The 20,487-nt window shown below is 33.4% G+C and overlaps 2 protein-coding genes across 2 annotated transcripts in view; both read left to right on the top strand.

Annotated features, from left to right (window-relative positions):
* The window catches only part of LOC118743208 (mediator of RNA polymerase II transcription subunit 15), a 29,928-nt gene extending 15,264 nt beyond the window's left edge, over window positions 1-14,664 (top strand). Inside the window, 7 exon segments of the mRNA XM_036475765.1 lie at window positions 158-468; window positions 565-854; window positions 932-1,112; window positions 6,499-7,371; window positions 10,371-10,584; window positions 13,535-13,707; window positions 13,709-14,664. Of these exon segments, the coding sequence (XP_036331658.1) occupies window positions 158-468; window positions 565-854; window positions 932-1,112; window positions 6,499-7,371; window positions 10,371-10,584; window positions 13,535-13,707; window positions 13,709-14,305 (2,639 nt within the window). The 3' untranslated portion in view covers window positions 14,306-14,664.
* Window positions 1-17,496, top strand: part of LOC118743207 — a 32,754-nt gene extending 15,258 nt beyond the window's left edge. The window contains exons 2-3 of the mRNA XM_036475764.1: window positions 16,023-17,234; window positions 17,315-17,496. Of these exons, the coding sequence (XP_036331657.1) occupies window positions 16,023-17,234; window positions 17,315-17,382 (1,280 nt within the window). The 3' untranslated portion in view covers window positions 17,383-17,496. The remainder of the gene's footprint in view (window positions 1-16,022; window positions 17,235-17,314) is intronic.
* The last annotated feature ends 2,991 nt before the right edge of the window (window positions 17,497-20,487 follow it).

The following is a 20,487-nucleotide window of genomic DNA, read 5'->3' as shown; positions in this document are numbered from 1 at the left end:
TGAAGCTTGAAATATCTGCCGCGAGCATTTTCTTAGTAATTTTATACATACATATGTACATATGTATATATGTATGTATGTATGTATGTATATGTTGTATGCCCACATTTACCTCGCAGTACCCTAATTGTGCGCTTTTCTCATTCTTTGTTTTTAGAATTTGCGTGGGTGACGCTGACAACGAATGACACGTACTCGCTGGGTGCTTTGGTGTTGGCACATTCGCTGCGCCGCACCGGTACCGCTCATCAGTTGGCCGTCTTGGTGACGCCTGCCGTGTCAGAGGCAATGCGCCAGCGCCTACAGGATGTATACAATGTTGTGCAGGAGGTGAATGTTTTGGACTCACAAGATGCCGCCAATTTAGCGCTGCTCGCACGTCCCGAATTGGGTGTCACATTCACAAAGTTGCACTGCTGGCGTTTGGTGCAATTCGAAAAATGCGTTTTCCTCGATGCCGATACACTGGTGCGTCTCAGAGAGAGAGAGCGAGAGAGAGAGCTATGCAATGAAAAATAAACTTTTAAATGCATCTACTTTTCCACTTCCCTTTCCCCCATTTAGGTGCTGCAAAACAGCGATGAGCTGTTCGAGCGCGAGGAACTGTCGGCCGCGCCAGATGTTAGCTGGCCCGACTGCTTCAACTCGGGTGTGTTCGTGTATCGTCCCAGCCTGGAGACATTCGGCAAAATCACAGAATTCGCTGTGCAAAATGGCAGTTTCGATGGCGGCGATCAGGGCTTATTGAATTTGTACTTTGGCGATTGGGCGCACAGTGATATTAAGAAGCATTTGCCATTCATCTACAATGTGGCCGCATTCGCTTCCTACTGCTATTTGCCCGCATTCAAACAGTATGCAGTGTTTCGTTTTTTTTGCTATGAAAATAGTTTTGAATGAAATTTTTTCTTCTTCCTTAACGCCATTTTAGGTTCAGAGATAAGATTAAGATTTTGCATTTTGCGGGCAAATTGAAGCCATGGCTTATACAATTCAATTCCGAGAATCGCACTGCACTCACGCCCACAGAATATGCGCATGCCGCCGATTTGATACAGCTCTGGTGGAGTATCTTCTGTGATAATGTTCATCAGAACTTGTCCGATAATATGGTGAGTATTTTGAAAAAACTACACATATACATACATACGTTAACTTAAGTTTAGGCTAAATTTAATAATATTTTAATTTTTATTTATGTTTGCCTAGCGTTCAACGCATTTTTCTAATATTTTAAAAGCAGCTGTTTTTGCCAGTTTTTTTAAATTTATTTCTACTACACTAATTACTTAATTTATTAATTCAATTAATTTTTATGTTTGAATTTGTTGCCCGATTCTGAAATAATTGTCTAAAAACGCATTTTCGAAATTCCCTTACAAGTCTGCGCAAGGATTTAGTAGTGAATGTGAAGCTGTGGTGGTAAGATATGTAAGTCAATGCGATCTTTTTTTTAAATTTTATTGAACTAATAGACATACCTAGAAATATATAGAGTTTTTAGAATAGAAAGCAATCCACTTGATCGCTTTATAATTGAATGTTGTACAGCAAATTTTTATGTTTACTCAAGTCAATATGCATTTGTATATAAACTAGAATAGAAAGGTAGCGGGTATGCATTTTTCCGTTGTAAATAATTTCAATATCAATAATATTTTTCGATGCCAAGAAATATTGAGTAAATTGTTTTTGTTTATTTTTTTTTTTGTTGAGAGTAAGTTATTTAGTTATTTACATGCAATATTTAAATATAATTTTTTACCAAAGATCCTATTTCGAACTTTGAAGGCCCATATCTAGATTTCGGAGGCTAACTTCGAAAAACATAGAAATCCTTGTTTTACCTATGACTCAATCTTAAAAAAAAATTGGTTTGGTCCAATACCCAGAAAAAAAGTTGATTTTGCCGAACAGTGTTATGGGTGGTCTTAATGTTGGATCCTAGGTGAACAAAGTCCTTAAATACTTCAAAACTGTAACTGACGATAATGACTAGTGTTCCAATACTCGAATACTCCAGCATTTAGCCTCACTAATTCAGCACTGGTGTTGAGGCCGCGAGGTCAGTATCAGCTTGTGAACCTACCAGATAACTCTGGGGTATGAAATACCCGTAGCATCTGACAGAATACATATTTAAACATTTTCTGGTTGGATAAAATTTCGACTAGTTTCGCTTAGTGGAATATTTCAGATTACGTAAAGTTGAATTGAATAAAAATTAAGGTGTCATTACCAAAGTTACCAGATCCTAGAACACTGCATGGAAGCCATAAATAAGCACATAGTATACTTAATTCGACCTTTAGTTTTATTTAACTCCATAGGGACAACACCACTCTTTAAATAACCTAGACGACTAAATCATTAACCAATCCTCGAATAATTGTTTCATAAATTGTAACATTTCCATTCTTCTCTTTTCTATTATTAGGAAGAGTAGTTGTTTTAGCGCCTACTTATCTCTGTCCAGATCCCTCACTTAAGCTTTAAATCGTTGTTAGAGAGCTCAATTAACGGTGAACCCTGGTAAAGGGCTGTTTTGGCGGGGTCGGGCCATAGGAAGAGAGGTTTTGGATGAGTCAACCTTTGCATACGAGAGACACTTTAGTTACGGTAGGGGTGAATTTGGCTAGGTAGATTTTAACTTGTACCAAAATGTCTGGGGTTGTAAGCTACCAAAGGCTGTGGTTTTAGCGATCTGACCGTTTATCTCCCTATAAAAAAGTTCTAAGGGTATTTAGCATTGTATATTAGTCTCGGATTTGCACTTTAAAAAAATATTAAAAAAAAAATATTGTAACGGCGAACACAACCAATTATTTGGGAAAATAAAAGAAGTTTAATGCTGACAAAATTGTTTACAAAAAGCCAAATAAAAAATAATGGAATTTTTTTTAGGTTTTATCTAGTGTTAGTGCTAAATATTAAAATTTGTTATTGACTTTTAAGCAAATATTTGTCTGTGCGAACCTTTTTCATTACTTTTAGAGTAAATAGATGTCAACACTTTGTACATCATTGGACTCCTCACTAAATAGCTCAGATCGGCGCACACATAGCTAATGATTTGCTTTCGATTCTGTAAGCGTGTTGCACTAAAAATATACATAAGTACATATCTATGTACATTCATTCGCACAATGAGGTCAAAAGCTGTTTGCTTTTCTTCAATTAAAATTTTTAGTTTATTTATTTATTTTTTTCTGTTTTTAGTTTTGTGTGTAAACAATTTAATGCGTTGCCAATATTTTGCTATTGAATACACAAATAATTGCAATAATTGTTTGCTTTCATTGCTTTATATTTGTTTCTCATTTTTTTTATTTATGTGGCAATTCTTGCCCTCCACTTTTTGAAAAATATCCAGCTTTTGTGACCATAGTGATTAGCATAAATATTTGATTTCGAAATTTAAATATTTATTTTCAATGAGCGCATCATTCGAATAGGCAAACAATCGAAAATAGTGCACAAACAGAATTTATTTCAAGTTGGTACTCTTTCGAAAAAAAATAGAAAAGAGGCTACAAATAATGATTTTAGTAAAACATTCGCATTAATGTTTGTGGATTTTCACCAACATTAATGGAACGTCCATTCTGCAGTGACAAATGCATTTCTGCTAATTTTTTGCTTCATAGAATGTCTATATACCCGTTACAAATTACCAAGTGCCCCACACATACATGCATATGTGCTAATACGTAGGTGTGATTGTCTAATTTTCGTTGGCAATAGCCTAAAAACAAGTCATGGCCGCCACACCCAAAGCATTTTCCACGCATAATTGGACCAATCACTTCATAACAAATTTTTTATTTCAAAATTTGATGTTGATTTGGAAAATTGTCGATCTTCTTCTAGCTGTTTTCCATATGCATTTAAGTAAGATAATTCTAGCAAGATTTTGGCGGATTGCCAAGGCAAAAAAGCGACTACATATACATACAGAGATGTTTATTTATACAATGACTGCAAAATAGATTAAGGATAAAATACATATGTATGTGGATATGCATATGTTTGTTTATAGATATTCTTATTTACCTACTTATGTATAATTGCTAGGAAAATTTTTGGACAGAAACGAATATAAAGGCCCCGCTGTTAGCAAATATTTTGTTTTATTAAGTAAGCAACGCTCTAAAACAAGAAAATTTCATGGATAATTGGAAATATTTTTGAGATATTTTTTTCCCATTAATTCGACTTAGGCTTAGATTATATTTTGCACTGAAAAGAAATGAGCTTAAGCTGATGATTTGTACCGAAAATCGAGTTGTGGTTTAATTAAGCTCACTTTTTATAAAGAAATCCAATGGCTACCTAAACGCCAACTCTTTATAGTAGACTTCATCTCCTGCTCCATACGACATGGATTTCCATCTGTTTATTCTAAAGCCAATGAAAAAGTTGAAGGGGAAGTCTTTAGAAAAATTTGGCTATATCGTTTTGTATCCGCCTGCTTGATTTCTGCAGCTTTTTTTTTGGGCTGAGCTGATGGTTATTTATAATAAAATCTACAATTTCAAATTTATTAGTCCATTTTCGAAAATAGTCCTTTAGTGTAACGTTCATATCTTCAAACTTATTGAAGCTGGGACAATGGTAATAATGTTTTTGAACATCTAACAAAACGCAGCTATGCAGTAAAGTTTGAAGGCTACCATTTGAAGTTCAGGGTCGGGTTACTTCCTCTCCAGTACGTTAGACTGCATCACCCATACAAAAATAGAAAACGGTACTGTGTTTTCATTGGAATTACAAAGTCTATTATGGAGTTTTTTTTATGAATAAAAATAGTTTCTTAAAGATTTTTTTTTGGAAAAAATCCCCTTAAATGACAAAACGGTTTAAGCTTAAAAAACTAGCATGAAAATATTTTAAATAAATTTAAAAAAATTTTTCAACGGAATCATAATAATGAGATTTTTGATGCTGTTTTTTTAACTTTTTTCAAAGATTGGTATAGGAAAAACTTGAATAACTGAACCTAAACTATTCCGCTTTAGACTTGTGAGGTATCATTGGAAAGGTATTTTTTTATTTCTTTGCTAATAAACTCATTGAAAGGATGAAAGAGAAAGGTGGGATGAACGAGCGTCATTCCAAGTTCAATTAAGATTTGTTGGTTTTTGCACGGAAATAAAATAGTGGGAAAATACCTTTCTTTTGAGACCCCATAAGTCTAAATCAGAATAGTTTTAAAAAGTTTAAAGTTAAAAAAAAAACAGCATCAAAAATCTCATTATTACGATTCCGTTGATAGATTTTTAAATATTTTTTATGTAGATTTTTTGAGCTTAATCTGTTTTGTCGTCTGAGGGGATTTTTTCAAAAAGTCGTTTAAGAAACTATTATTATTCATAAAAAACTCCATTTGGGGAGGTATTTCCCAATCGGTCCAGCTCACGTGAATCTTAATATTTTTCCGTAATATTTTGGTGGACGTCTTCAAATATAATTTTGTAATCCCGGCGGAAAAACCACAACTCTTTTTTGGTTATGTTGTCTAGTGTACATATTTTAGCATACAAAAGTTTTTTCAAATAACTAAAAATTTTACTTTCCTCTGCTAAAAAAAAATTGCGCTCTCTCGAAGTTGAGTTTTGCCGAAATCTATAATAAAATTTGGGTTTTGATAACTTTAGTCCTAAAACTGCCTCGCCCATTTTTGATCGTTTGTCGCCTTAGATAAAAATTTTCCGACTTCGATATATCGAGGTTTCACTGTAGTTTAAATTATGACTTACTCCTGGGATATCGTATTTGTGAGGAAATTATTTATTAAATTGCTTTTAAAGTAGTTGGTTTTCCAAGAGGGAACCTGTATTTCCATAGCTCAAAGGAAACATACAACAATTTTAGAATCTTGTTAGGTTATTTGCAAAAAACAAGAAACTACAAACTACAAAGTTACGTCAATCAAAACCCGTAGATAGAATAAAATACCTATAACTGAAGGTGACAGCCGACGTTATTCAAATTAAAATTTTTAATACAAGTACAGCTTCATATTCAGGTGAAACATCGCTTGCCCTGTGCTAATTGTATTTAGTCATAAACATGTGTTTACATGTAAGAAAAAAAGCATTTAAATGCATTTCTGCATGTTGTTGCTAGTTTAGTTATAACATTGTAATCATAATTTTTCTTATCTTATTTAAACTATTAACTACTTAGTACTAACTTTAGCTGAAAATTTATTTTTTATATTTTTCTAATACTAAACATGGCAAACAAAAATCCCCAAAACAAATTAAAATTTACTCCAAAATTGGATATTTGATTTAAAAATATTAAAAAATTTTATTTGAAATGCATTCACGCTTTAATAATGTTAATGGCATATGCTAAAAATATAAAAATAATGTACCGTGGCATGGCTTGCTCTCAAATAAAATACTCGACAATAATATTGCATATAAATACCGACCACAAATACAATGAAAAAAAAAAAACGAACGCAAACGTAATGCTACGCCTATGCAGTGTGGCGCTATTGAGCATTATTACTATCATTATCAACAACAACAACCAGCAAAACAACAACAATACGATCACTACCATCATCACTACGAATATGAGCATCATCACCATCACCAAGAACACCATCATCACCAAGAACACGAGCATTCGCCACCATCACCGCCTCGTTCTTATGAATTCGGTAAGATCAAAGCGTTTCGTGATCCTTGGGAAGATTACTATGAGAACTTAGCCAGAGATCATAGTGACAGTGAGCAAAATAATGAAGCAAATACGCAAAGTGAGCAATCACAACAAAACCATGACGAGCAAGAGTGGCAGCGATCAGCACCAGAGCCAGCACCCACGCCTGAATGGCAAAGCAGCGATGTAGAACAGCAGCATAGTGATGAGGGACTGAGAGTTGAGTGGCCACAGGAATACAATGAGGCTCATTATGACCAACAAGAGGCTTGGGTTGAAGACACACAACCACAGCAACAACAAGAACAACAAGACTATCACCATGAACAACAAGAAAAGCCAATAGAACAATTTAACAGCCATGGATCTCATGAATTCCATATGCAATATGAGTGCCCAGCACCAAGTACAAATTCTTCAACTAGCAATTTCGATGCCAATGAGAATGTTGAAATGCCAGCAGAGAATCAAAAGAAAAAAAATTATGAAGCTGAAGTTCATAATGAGAATACTGCCAAAAAACCAAAAGACTTAACATCTGTAACGCCATCAAGGAATACAGATGCTACAGCGAATATAAATACCGTTAGCGGTAGTAGTAGTACAGATAAGCAAGCATGCCGTAGTGAGGAAGACAATGAAACTGAAAGAGAAAACAAAAACAAAGACAAAAATGAAAATAAAAACGATGAGGTAAAGTGACGTGACACGATTGTATGAAAAAGTAAAGTATTTCGTAGTAGAGTCATAAATGGGGTTTTCAGTAGATTCGGAAAAAAGATATTTTGTGTAGTTGTATTAGAAAAAAAAAAACAAATTACATGAGCATGTCATAATCTTTGGCTTAGGTGGATTTTAATTGCATACTTCGGGACTTTTGCAACTTAGACCTAGAGCACAAACGGGCCATAAATCGCATAATTTATTTAGTTTTACATATACAAAAAATCATACTTTCATTTGTTTTATGCCGTCTTATGTCAAAGATCATGTCATGCCATTAAAAGTTATCAAAAATTGTATTCTGAATCATTTTGCATTTCGTCATTAGTGATGTCATAGGTCGTGTCATTGTCAATCTCCACGTCATTGTCATCGTCAGTAGTCATGTCATTGTCATATAAATTTTAAAGCCAATAGTCATGTCATTGTCATAAAGCTTGTCAAGTCATTAGTCATGTCCACAGTGATCTTGTCAAATGTTGCATTCTAAGTAATTTGGATTGTCATAAAAGCTCATATAACTTTTATAGTTCAACGTCATCTCACTTAGCTCATACATATTTTTGTAATACATCGTGTTCTCGTCACATTATTTCATTTGTTTATGTTTTCGAACACACTTCATCTACATCAATACATGCGAAATTTTTATTTCTGTACATACTTATTTATTTACACAAGTAAGGTCTTTAAGTCTTGGGCTTCATATAAGACTGGCTTACTTTCGTGCATAGGTTTCTGCTTCTAATTTAATGGTGCTACGATAGTTTATTCCATCGGTGATAGTAAATTCCCTTTTGCAACCAGAAAGTATCACTTTAAACAGAGTTGATTGATGACCATCCCCAAAAAGACCAGATATTGGCTACAGTTTCAAAATAAGGCCAGTTGAGCATTTTTCAGCAAGTAAAAAAGCCTGCATTACACCTCAGTAGAATTTGAATTGCGATCAAAGGAAATGGTCTAAATCTCCATATTTTCCAGATAATAAATGGCCGGCCAGTTTAATCCTTTACGGATTTGCTTTTGTAAAAGGTAGCTTAAACGGTCGCAGAATTAATCTATTTATTTAAGGTTGTATATTCATATGGGTTATTAAAGCGCTTTGGTAACTTTTATGCAGAAACTTGGTAGGAAACAACACTTGGGCTTATCACAATATCTAGCCAAAGTGAGCATTTAAAAATTACCAGTAATAGCTGAGCTAAATTTCGTACTCAGAATACCACTACTGTCAGATTTTTGGCCGTGGAAACTTTTCGGATTCTTAAAAATGAATGTGGAAGAAATCGCTACGCTCAAGTGTGGTCATGAAAAATCTGTAATTGAATAGAAGCCTAAAACTATGTTCACATATCAGTATTATCTCAATCAAAGCTCGTTTTTTAATCACCCCGTTTACACAGGCAAATCTCAGATTATTAGCCGTCAAATTTGTTGTGCTTATTATACTCACATCTCAACTAAAAGTTATGTTTCTTCTCTGTGCCACCGTGATCACGTTTTTCTGCTATAATAAGCAATATAAATATATTTTAACTTAACATTTTATTAAAAATACCTTTACAAACCTCTTTTACTTGCTTGCGTACATTTTTGTTTACTTTTACATTTGGCATTTCTCCTCTCTCCTCACCGAAAATGTATCGGTTTAATCTGAGATTATTTTATAATTACAGATTAACAAGGGACGAATTTTATATGGCTAATCTCTTGTTATAATTACAGAATAGGGTGTTAAGCTCGAAAATGAGGATAATCTACTTATATGTGAACCTAGTATAAGAAAAAAAATTACTTGGGAAAGAGTTGCATATTTTTAGGCCCACGAGAAAATTCGTTAGAGATTTTTGGTGAAGCTTTGGCCCTATTTCCACGATAATGACAAAGTTCATCGCATAGCAATTGCCTTAATTACAAAGAATTTTTGCCGTAAACGCTTGACCTTAAGCGTCGAAATAATGATAATTTTCTATGCTATTGTTATGAACGCTGAGCATAGCAATTTCAGGATGTGTCTGCGGTTTAGAAAACGGATTCGAGTTTTCTCATCCTTTATGGTAGATTTATTTTATTAGGACATAGTCTTAGGTCTACTCTCAATAGGGTATTCAATTGGAATATGCAATAATCAGCTGCTGGCTTTGGGTCTATACATAAGTACGCATTGGTGAATGAGTCCGAAATGCATGTTAAGAAATTCCATATTAGCATACTGGACTTGCGCTAAATTTTTGCACATGTAACCTATTAATTAGTTAAGCTTTATGATGAGATAGCATAGTCCTAGCCATGTTGTGCCTACATATTCACATAGTTACTTATTATAATAATATATATTTTCATTTTTGGTTCACATTTCGTTTACATATTTCAAGAACCAATTTTCGCACTTAAGTAGGTTTCGTACAAAGATTTTTTTCTAGAAATAAAACACACCTAATCAACCAGGGTAATCTTCCCAAGGTGAATGAGACGGACCGCTTTGGTGTTAAGGGAACTTAAAATAATTGATCAAATCGAATAATAAAAACCACTTATAGATAAAAGTTAAAAAAAATACACTAAAACAAACATATGTACTTACAAAAAAAATACGTTTAGTCTATTCCTAAATGTTTGTGCCGCACGTTTATGTTTGAAGCTAATTGTTCTATGTTGCCTGAATACTAACCAAGATCGTGAATATGTTTTATATAATTTGCACATTGTTTTATGTTTAATATTAAATGTACATAGCATGGATTGGTCAAAAAGTAGTTGCCGATTTATAAAAATAACGATAACTACATCTATGCTTAATATATACTTTTAATTTTTGGAACAAGCTGGCAATTATTTTTTGACCAAAAGTTGTAAATATATACATATGTAAATACATACGAGTACCTAGAAAACCTAGAAATTACATAAACCTTTTAAATTGCCAAAAAAAAACTAACATTTTCCATTTTTCGCCCACTCTTCAGGCTGGTTTGGCTGGCGCTCTATCACAATTGCGCCTCGGCGAGCAACGCACTCCCGAACAGGAAGCCTACGAACAGCTAATGCGTCGTCAATGCTGGGAGGCCGGACAAATCGATTATGCGGGCAAAGATTCCTTTGACAATATTTGGAAAAAAATAACGCAAACATTGGAATCGAAGCCGAGCGCATCGCCGCCAAAGGAGGAGGACAAGTCTGGTACTTCATAAAAGTTTATAAAATTAAAAAAAAAAAAACTATATACTATATATCAGAAAAAACAACATTAACATTTGAAAGAATACAGACGTCCTCCACATGATATTCATACAAAGAAACATTAATTGAAAAAAAATATATATATAGAAAGAACACATTAATACAAGCATCCTTTATTTAAAGTAAGGCAAAAAGTTTTGCTCCAAAAACAAGCACAATGAACAAATTGTTTGCACACACAACAAAGCATACGCAAACACACACATAGATATTTGTAGAGACACACACACACACACAGGGAAAGTGTATTTTTTTTTTAGGACATAAACTTTATTAATTTTTACATACGTTTTAATTTTTCTTTTATATTAAATGCTAATGCCAAAATATGTCTTGCAAGTTTTTACCACTTAAGATAAATTTAAATACTCATACAAACATATTTGCCATATACACTGCACTAATATCATTGCAATTGTTATATAACGACCACAATTTATTAATCTATTATATCACTTATTCATACGATTTTTGATTTTTTTTTTTCAAGTTCATCAATTGCATATCTACATAAATATTTGTTACATTTATTTGAGCATTTTTTTTTCAACATCTATTGTGAATTGTTTGTTGCTCTCAAAAGTCATACTTTAATATAAATATAAAAAATAAAACTGACTATTTTGTAAGTCTTCTTTTGTATTTTTAATAAAAGTTGCGAATTTCATTCAATTATTTGTTTCAAATTCTATGTACATGTGTGCGTGTGTGTGTGTGTTTTTGGCGTGCCTACGTACATATTTCCCTAAAATATAAATAATAAACACTCGCATATCTTCATTTTCCTAGCTAACAATATTTTACTTAAATAAAAAAGTTCAAATGAAAAAAAAAAAATAATAAAAAAAATTGCATAATTAAAAATGTTATATTTTTTGAATGAAACTTATTTGTACTACAAAATAAACAAAACTTATCAAAGTCATGTGGTTTTTTATTTCATTAGTTTTTCTACATAAGTACACACATAAATACTTTGTGTACATATGTATGTACATAGTTTTATGTTATTTACTTTTTATATGTTTTATGTATATTAATTTGTTTGTCTTTATTTTCAGCACAAATTACTCTTCCTGTGTTTTGTGTAACACCTAGTACATACATACGTATATGTATTTATGTATCACCAGCGTTTAGCAAATATAATTTATGTACATCAGTTCAATTTTGAAACTTTTATTTTTTGGCAGACATTTGTTATCCTGCTTGGGGATTCTCTGATTATTGGTTCGATTCTATTTTTTTAACCAACCGGTCAATTTTTGGCACTTATACGCACCTATATTGTGTGATTAAGTGTGCCTATTTTCTAATAATTTTGGTGCTTTTAGTATCTATGTCTACAACTTACTTTCCTCCTTATTAAAGCAAGTTGCGAATACTTTCAAAGGGAATCTTGGATCGCTCGTATATGGGCTAAAATTTCTGGACCTCGGATTTCAGTCAAGTTCGAATTTTTGCGTTAAAATTTGTGAGTAGAGACGTTTATAGACTGGAAAGGGATTCTGAGTATTTTTTTATAAGCAAATATATTTTTAAGCAATCTTTTTTCAAAACTCATTTTCACTTAAAGTATTTGACGAAAGCTGATGAAAGTTTTTTGTAAGCGTAGTGACATTAGAGCTTTAAAAAAAATATATTTTTTATAATTTAGAAAAAAAAAATAAATTTTTAAATTTCAATACTATAAATATTCAAGTTGCATTAAAAATATGTACTAAATAAGTGTCTTCTATTTCGTTTGTATTTTCGAAAACTTCATTTATTGAAAAAAATATTTATAAAAAATAGTTGTTAGATCTTTTCTGTTTTTGACTTACAGCAACTCCAAAAAAAATGGAATTAATGGCATTATTTTAACATATGTCTCCGATGCAAAACTTAACCTAAAAATGTCTTAAAAATACCACAAATGCCATCATTATTATATAAGGTTATGTTAAAAGTCGCAAATATGAGCCAATTGTTAGTTGCTCCTGTACGCGCTTTCTAGCGAACACGTTGCGGCAAATGTTGCTGTAAGTAATAAACAGAATAAACGCAGTATTCGAAAATATAAAAGAAATGGAAAACACTCATTGAGAACATATTTTTAATGCACCTTTAATATTTATAATGTTTAGACTTCGTCAAAAAAAGCAGATATATCTTAATAACTTTTCAAGTATGCCGTTACCAAAACCCTACTGGGCTCAGTTCTAAAGACGATAATCAAAGACAGGTGACATTCGAAAGTAGCCAACTCAGTAAATAGTAATGCAATAACTGGATCAAGCAACTTCTAAGTAAAGCAGAGGATACTCACATAACTTTTTCTCTCGTTTGCACCAATTCATGCAATGCATTGCTACATCTACAACGACCTATGCAGGCCGACGATTTTCATACTCCTCCGTATCAGGGAAACATTAATTTTAAAGTTGTCGCATTTTCTTTAGGCACAGCAGAATATACATAAGTATGTTATTCTGTCTTTGATTGAGTTTTTAAATTTGTTGCAAAAATCTTGAGAAAATAAAATAAAATTTAAGTATTACTTTATAAGATTTGATGACTTTTGTATTGGTCCTCGTGTCCATCATATGTGTACGTTCTTACCTATACATACTATATGATATGTGGTATAAACTTCACTTTGTACAAAACTCTTTGATTTATAATATATTTTGATATTATTTATAATTTCTGAATATGTTTAGTGTATCATCTGTTTTTTAACGCTCTTATTAAGGCTAAGATTTCGTCATCGCCATTTGCTCATCGATCATCCAACCACCAATCGCAACGATCACCAAGTAAACCAAATCATTTTCAAACGAAAATGTTTTACAAAGAAGCAGCACAGAACATTTGTAACTTTCTTGGTTGCCATTTCTCTTATTTTCAGCTATACAACATTTTGAAAATCCAATGCCTCCTAACAATTTTATCCCTTTAAACATAGGTGGCGGTCATGCGCCCACAGAGGAGACCGAATCGGAACGCTTAGAACGCATTAATCGCTTATTAAAAGCAAGCGCTGCCGCTTTAGAAGAGCAAAACGCAGAAAAAACTACAGCCGCGCCCATTGTTGGCGGTGTCGGCGAGTACTAACACGGCTTCAGTGGCACGCAGTAGATCGCCAGCTACTAACAACAACAATAACATTAGTAGTAATAACAATAACAATACTAACGTGCAAAGGGCGCTGAAGAGAACGGCATCACCAAGACCGGTACAGAGACAAATACAGCAGCCGTCGCAGTTACCACAGCAACAACCACAGCAACAGAAACCACAACCACAACCACAACAACAAACCTTAACGAGACACACCTTCCTAGAGCAACAAGGAATAATAGTACAGAAAGAGGTCACACAACCCAACAACCAACAAAGTCCCAAACTAACAAAACAGCCCTTACAACCACCCATACAGACACAACCATCGTTGCAGACACAACAACAGCAACAGCAACCGGTACAACAACAACCACGCAGACAAATGCCACAACAACAACCGAACACACAGCAGCCACAACGTCCATTGCGACAATCTCAGTTGCAACAACAACAACAGCAGCAGCAACAACAACAACCACATACTTCACTTCAGTCGCAAGCTCCATCCGTACCCGCCAGGCATATTTCCACCAAATCGAACCGTAAATCCAAATAACAATTACTCAAATTGGTGACGCGCTACGGTTGCCTGCTGCCCGCTTGCATTCTTGAAGAGCTGGCGGGCGTGCGGCTGCCGCATCCAGTACATGTATGAGTAAAAAAGAAGAGTCCCTTTGAATTACCGAATTCATAGTTGTTTTTGGAAATTTTTTTACCCCAAAAAAAAAATAAAAAATCTATATACAAACTGGGCAAGACTTACAGGGCAATTCTGGCTAAGATATTTGAAAGTTTTTGTAGGCAATTGAAAGACAGTTGGCAATATCGGTTGAAAGGTTTTCTTTATTCTGGCATGAAAGTAATGTAAGAAAAAGCTCCCTTGTCAACTCTGAAGGCGGATTTCATTTTCTTTAATTTATTTGATTATATGTTCTTTGCTTAATTTTCTTTCCATTTTTAGGGTTTTGTTGTTCTAAAAAGAAAAGTATGTTGTATTAATTTGCTGTTTTTTAATTTAAATTTTGGATTTAATAGTTTTAAAAAGAAAACATTTTTTTTTTTAATTTTATTTAATTTTTAGAAAAATATACATACACAATTTTTTCTTCTTTTTTTAATTTTCTTTTATTTAATTTTATTTTACTTTCCAGATTTTTTAAATATATATATAAGTTAAATTTAATTTTTTGGAAACTTATTTTATTTTGCTATTTGTTTTTTTTTATTTTTGAATTAAAATTTAAGATTCTATCGGTTTATAAAGAAAAATATATGACCAGGGTTTTTAATTTAATTTAATTTTTTCTTATTCTTTCAATATTTTGTTTTCTCTTTTTAATTCAGTTTCTTTTTTTGTAGATTTTTGTATTCTAAATATAAAAAAAAAAATATTTTTTTCTTCATTTAATGCTTAGGATTTTTGTTTTTACTTCTTAAGTTTATTTGTTTTTTATTTTTAGATAAGAAAAGAAAATTGTTTTTAAATTTAATTTAGTTCTCAGAAACTGATTTTGTGTTTTTTAATTTTATTTCTTTTGTAAGTACTAATTTATTCTGTTCTTGGTTTCAGTTATTATTTTTTCTCTTTTAATCTTATTTTGTTTTCATTTGTAGTTTTCATTGTTAAAAACATATTTTTTTAATATCCTTTATTTTCTATATTTTTTTTGTATTTTTTTTTTGTTTTTTAAGAAAAATATGTTCATACATTCATATTGTGTATTTCTTAATCATACCTAATTTTTAGAAGACTTAAGACGCTAAGACCTCCTCTTTCGAAATACAGAAAAGAGATTTCAAGATAAAAAGTTTGATAGAATTGAAAATTTTCTTAGGGAATACTTTCACTTTTCGAACTGTGGTGAGTTTCCCTATAGTCGCCAGAATTGGGCTGTTAATGAATTCAAAAAAAAAAAAACAATACATATACAAACAAGCATACATATTCACTTTTTCGCTTTGTAAATAGAGCGATAAATCGGGTAAGGGAGGGAGGGTTTGCTGTGCTCAGACTTCGCCGTAAAGTGCTTTATTGAACGAAACTAAGGCTTTGATATGCAAACTTGCTACTTAACTACAATTAGCGGAATAAGACGCTTATTACTAAACAAATATAATTCGACTAACTACGCGAAACTACAAACTAACACACAAGAAACAATCCACCGAATATTTTTTACTCACACTCACTTCTTTTCTTCACACACGACAACTCAACCAAACAAAAAAAAACACCACAAAAAATGCTCCACATGCACCACCACCCAACACAGAACTCTTGACTTCTGCTGACATCGAAGACGGTAAGGTCGAGGTCGATCCCGTCACCAAGGCCCGCACCGAATACAAAGTTATCGATGGCGGTTATGAAGTACGCACCATCACCCCTCAGCCAAATGGCACTTTGAAGACCTCTGTACGCACTTTCTGGGATCCCAAGCCCGTCAGCGAGGAGGATAGGAAGCGTGAGGTGCAAAGTAAGTTGGAAATTCGCAAGCGTTTCGGCAAGGAGATCCGCATTGACAGCAAGACCACCATGTTGACGCGTGAGATCGAAGGTGGTTACGAGGAGGTGTACACTATCGTCAATGAGGATGGCACACGCAGCACGCGCACCAAAACCTTCTTCGACTCTGTGCCTACTGAAATACCCGATAACGCTCCTGCAGCGGATAAGAATAAGAGGAAGACCTTGGTGAAGAAGTCTTCGGTGGACTCCACTGATTCAACCGAATCGCGCCGCATTGTACAACGCACCGATCAACAGCAGGGTAACTTCAAACAGCAAACCACTATGGAGGAGTCGCGTCGCTTTACGCAGAGCAGTGAGGTAACGGAGAACAACCGCACTGTACGCAAAAATTCGGTTCAAGAACAGAACATTAAGCAGATCACCTCATCGAGCGGTGGTGTTGAGGCGATCAAGGACAAGAAGAAGAAGAAGACCAAGTCAAACATCCCACCACCACCACCAGACTTCATCGAGAATGATACGACTACGGTGACTTCGAAGCGTGTGCCACATGGCGTGGAATACACTTACTCTACTAAATTGGAATCAGGCAAAACTATTACCACTTCGAAGACTGTCTACGAAGAAGAGGAGGCGGAGCTGACTGAAGAAGAGATTCGTGCTTACAAGAAAACTTTGAAAGATGCTGAGAAACATAAGAACGTCACCTCGACGAAGAAGCTCAGATCCGAATCGGGCACAAAGAAAATTGTACCATCTGAGAATCCCGGCGATGTGACCACCGTCGAGACCATTAAAATCGAAGGTGGCACCGAATATCACTACACCACCGTCACCGCTGAGGGTATTGTGAAGAAGGCGGTTAAGACCGTTTACGATCCGGTGGCGAGCCAAGCTGGCGAAGAGAGTGAGGAAGAGATTGTAGAAGAGTATGAGGAGGAGATTATCGAGCCGGGTGAGAAGAATATTCGCACCATTGAGACTGTGAAGAGTTTGCCTAAAAAGTTCGAAGGTGAGCGTGTTTTAATTGATTTTTTTTTTTTGTTTTATTTTCATTGGCGTTAAATGCCTTTGTTTTTAATTTCTTAACAGAGGAAGTCACCGTCACCCATGAGAAGACCGAGAAAAAGGTAAAGAAGTCCATGATGATCAGCCACTAAAAAGCTTATTGCTGAAGCGCTTTGCTACAAACCGGTAGAAAAATGCGGCGCGTAAGATTCGTAGAGGATGCCTATCATTTTAATATGAAACACAGACACACACACACACACACAAAAAAAAAATCACTCTCAAAAATTTAAAACACCAACACAAACATATAAACATACGCACGCTCGCATATCAACATCAAAAACATAATCAAGCACTTGTTTGTAACATCACATTAATACAATGCAAAAAAAAAGCAAATTTCGTAGTTAAAATTTTGAGCAAAAAATTTATAAAAAAAAAAATTAAGATTAAGAAATTTTTCACTAAATCTTTGGTTTCGAACAAAATTATACGCACACAAATTCTTTCGCATCATTTTCACATTTCAGAGACCGGTTGTATCAATTGTTGCCGGCTTTATACAAATTTTCGTAAGCCTTGCTCTAAATTATTTCACTAGCTATCTCGTTCCTTAATCAACTTTGCTGAAAATGCAGAAAAATTTTTATATTTTGTACTTAAATTAAATATCTATTTAATTGTAATTTTATTGTCAAACGAAAGTAAATTCATTTGTATTAATAAAGAGTTGTTGGATTTGAAGAAAGCTTTTGATATGAAGAATTTATTTTTAACAAAATTGAATTGTGGTAAGTAAAAAGTGGGGCAAAGAATTTTAATTGGAGCAGAGCTGCATCAAAGAGTTAAAAATATCACTTGCTGATTGTTTTTTATTTTTATTTTTTTATTATTGCCATTTTAAATAAATTTACATTCGATTTTTTTCTGAAAAACACAAGGAAAGATTTTCTACAAATTTTCGGTGAATGTTACTAGTTCGCAAAATTAAAAAGAAAAAATTATGCTACCAATGAAAAATAAAATCGATGCGTAGATAAGAAAGGAATGAATGGTCAATTGAAAGTGCGCAAGGATTTTTTGTATGAAATATGAGCCGAAAAGAGTGCTGCTCAGGTGTACATGGCGTATGCGCAACATTCTTTCCTGCCCATTCTGCATACAAAGCATCTTTGTGCATTTTCATTTGACCACTCCACCTTCCTTCTTTATTTATTTGTTCATTAGCAGCTTGATTTTTTTTGAAATAGAACAGGCTTTAACAAAAATGGCCTATCGAAAAGTGATATGCGTGATTAAGTTGAACCACTCTTTCTTTTAAGCTGAATAACGGTGAACTGAAAATATAACTTATCCATAGCTTCAGTAGTCATGTATTTCTGCAAACTACCGTTACATGGGAGATACCTACATATCTCGATTCCTTTAGACTATTACAAACAACCGTTATGTGAGCATTATGTCCTCTGTGGATTTTAGAAATAAAAGTAAGGAATTTCGTTGAAAAATGGAATATCGAAAAAATTAATACTTTTTGGTTTTTAGTTTTATGGAATTTTCTTGTAGATTTTCAACCGAGAAATTCAAATTTATTGTCAAAAAATGACTAGGAAATCTTTAAGATGCTCAAGTTTAAATTACAAAGTTGCATTTAAATTTTAAACTTTTTAATCAGACTTTTGAGCATGCAGTTTTCTAACCCATTGAATTCCAATTTCGTAAACTTTTGCCAATTTGTTTTTTTTTAACGCATTTCCTTCTATACAAAGTAAATTCCACAATTTTAATACAGTTCGAAGAAAAGTTATCAAAAATTAACGCGATTATTTAGCAATTTAAAACTTGTACTTTATTGTACTAGAATTCAATGGACTATCAAACTGCATACTCAAAACCCTGGAAAATCTTATTAAAAAGTTGAAAATTTAGATGCAACTTTGCAATTTTTGTTGCAGCCAGCCAGCAAAGTAATCATTTTCTTCGAAATTTCATTTTTTATCGAAATTTTTTGAGGGTTGATTATAATGATTATATAATGACACTATACGAGAGTATTTCTGTCTTGAAAAGCTTTTAATAAAAATTCATTTGAAATTTGTATGCTTACATAAGTATGCAAGGATGGACAGTAAATAAACGCTTGACTAGGTCAATCAGTCAGCACCATTTCGGCTTCAGGGTAATTTTATTTACGAAAATTGCAAATGCTTTTATTTACTCGCATACACTCAGCACGTGTATAGCAGTACACCTCCACAAGCATGGCTATTTTTGTAGATGTATGTGTGTGCTTGTAAGCAATTTATTGAATATTTCAACGGCAATTCATTTAAAAAAAAACACATTCCAATGACGCTTGCAAAAATTACTTGCACCATATAGCAGCGGATAAAAAAGCATCAGCAACGCTGTGAAAGAGCAAATAATTGTACGTATGTATGCACGTGTGCGCGCTTGTTTTTTCTATGTAAATACACATGAATGTGCATACATACATAGGTAGCAAATATTTCACTTTACAGAAAGATTTCATTAAATTTATGCACATCACTGCAACGTACTCGTCCGCATACAAATCGATTTGGATGTGATTTAATTTTTATAAAATTGAAGAGCGTCGGAGCTGCACTATATTGCGCAAACTGCTCAAATAGCGGAAGTAAACTGACGTACATATGTACATATGAAGTATATTCAAAAGGCTACTTTGTAGGAAAGTAAATAAAACACGAACTGATGCTTTGAATTCTGCAAGGGCAGATGACACGTGAGAGAAATTTACTATGCAGGATAGATACATAAAGGTACCTATTTACATATTTAGATCGGCCTGTATCTTAAAACTTGAGAGCTCTTGAGAGCTGCAAATTGATTAAAAAATCTTGACAAAAGAAAATTTCTTGTGCGTCATTTAGTATGAATTGTTCATTTTTTTGAGAGCTCTTAAAAGTTTACCCGCGAATGAAAACATTGTCCTAAAAATATGCAATGCATACTCACTTACTGTTATTTTTTACACTTTACAGCCTTTCAAAGTTTACCAATGTCATGTACTTTACAAGGATTCAAAGATTAAATTGCCAACTTTGAATTCGTTCCACCAAAATGAGCTAAATAATAAAAATACAAGTGCAGATAATTTTTCGGTATTCGAAATAATAAAATGAGGCCATCGTGAAAAAATCGCCATCTCTGTCGAAAAACGGAAACCAGAAATCGAGAAAAATTAACATAATTTCATGGAATTAACTAAT

The sequence above is a fragment of the Rhagoletis pomonella genome, unplaced genomic scaffold (genome assembly GCF_013731165.1).
Source record: "Rhagoletis pomonella isolate Grant_MI unplaced genomic scaffold, Rhpom_1.0 Rhpom_scaffold_00007, whole genome shotgun sequence".
Taxonomy (NCBI): domain Eukaryota; kingdom Metazoa; phylum Arthropoda; class Insecta; order Diptera; family Tephritidae; genus Rhagoletis; species Rhagoletis pomonella.
The sequence above is the reverse complement of the archived record's forward strand: the minus strand, read 5'-3'. Positions and strand labels throughout refer to the sequence as shown.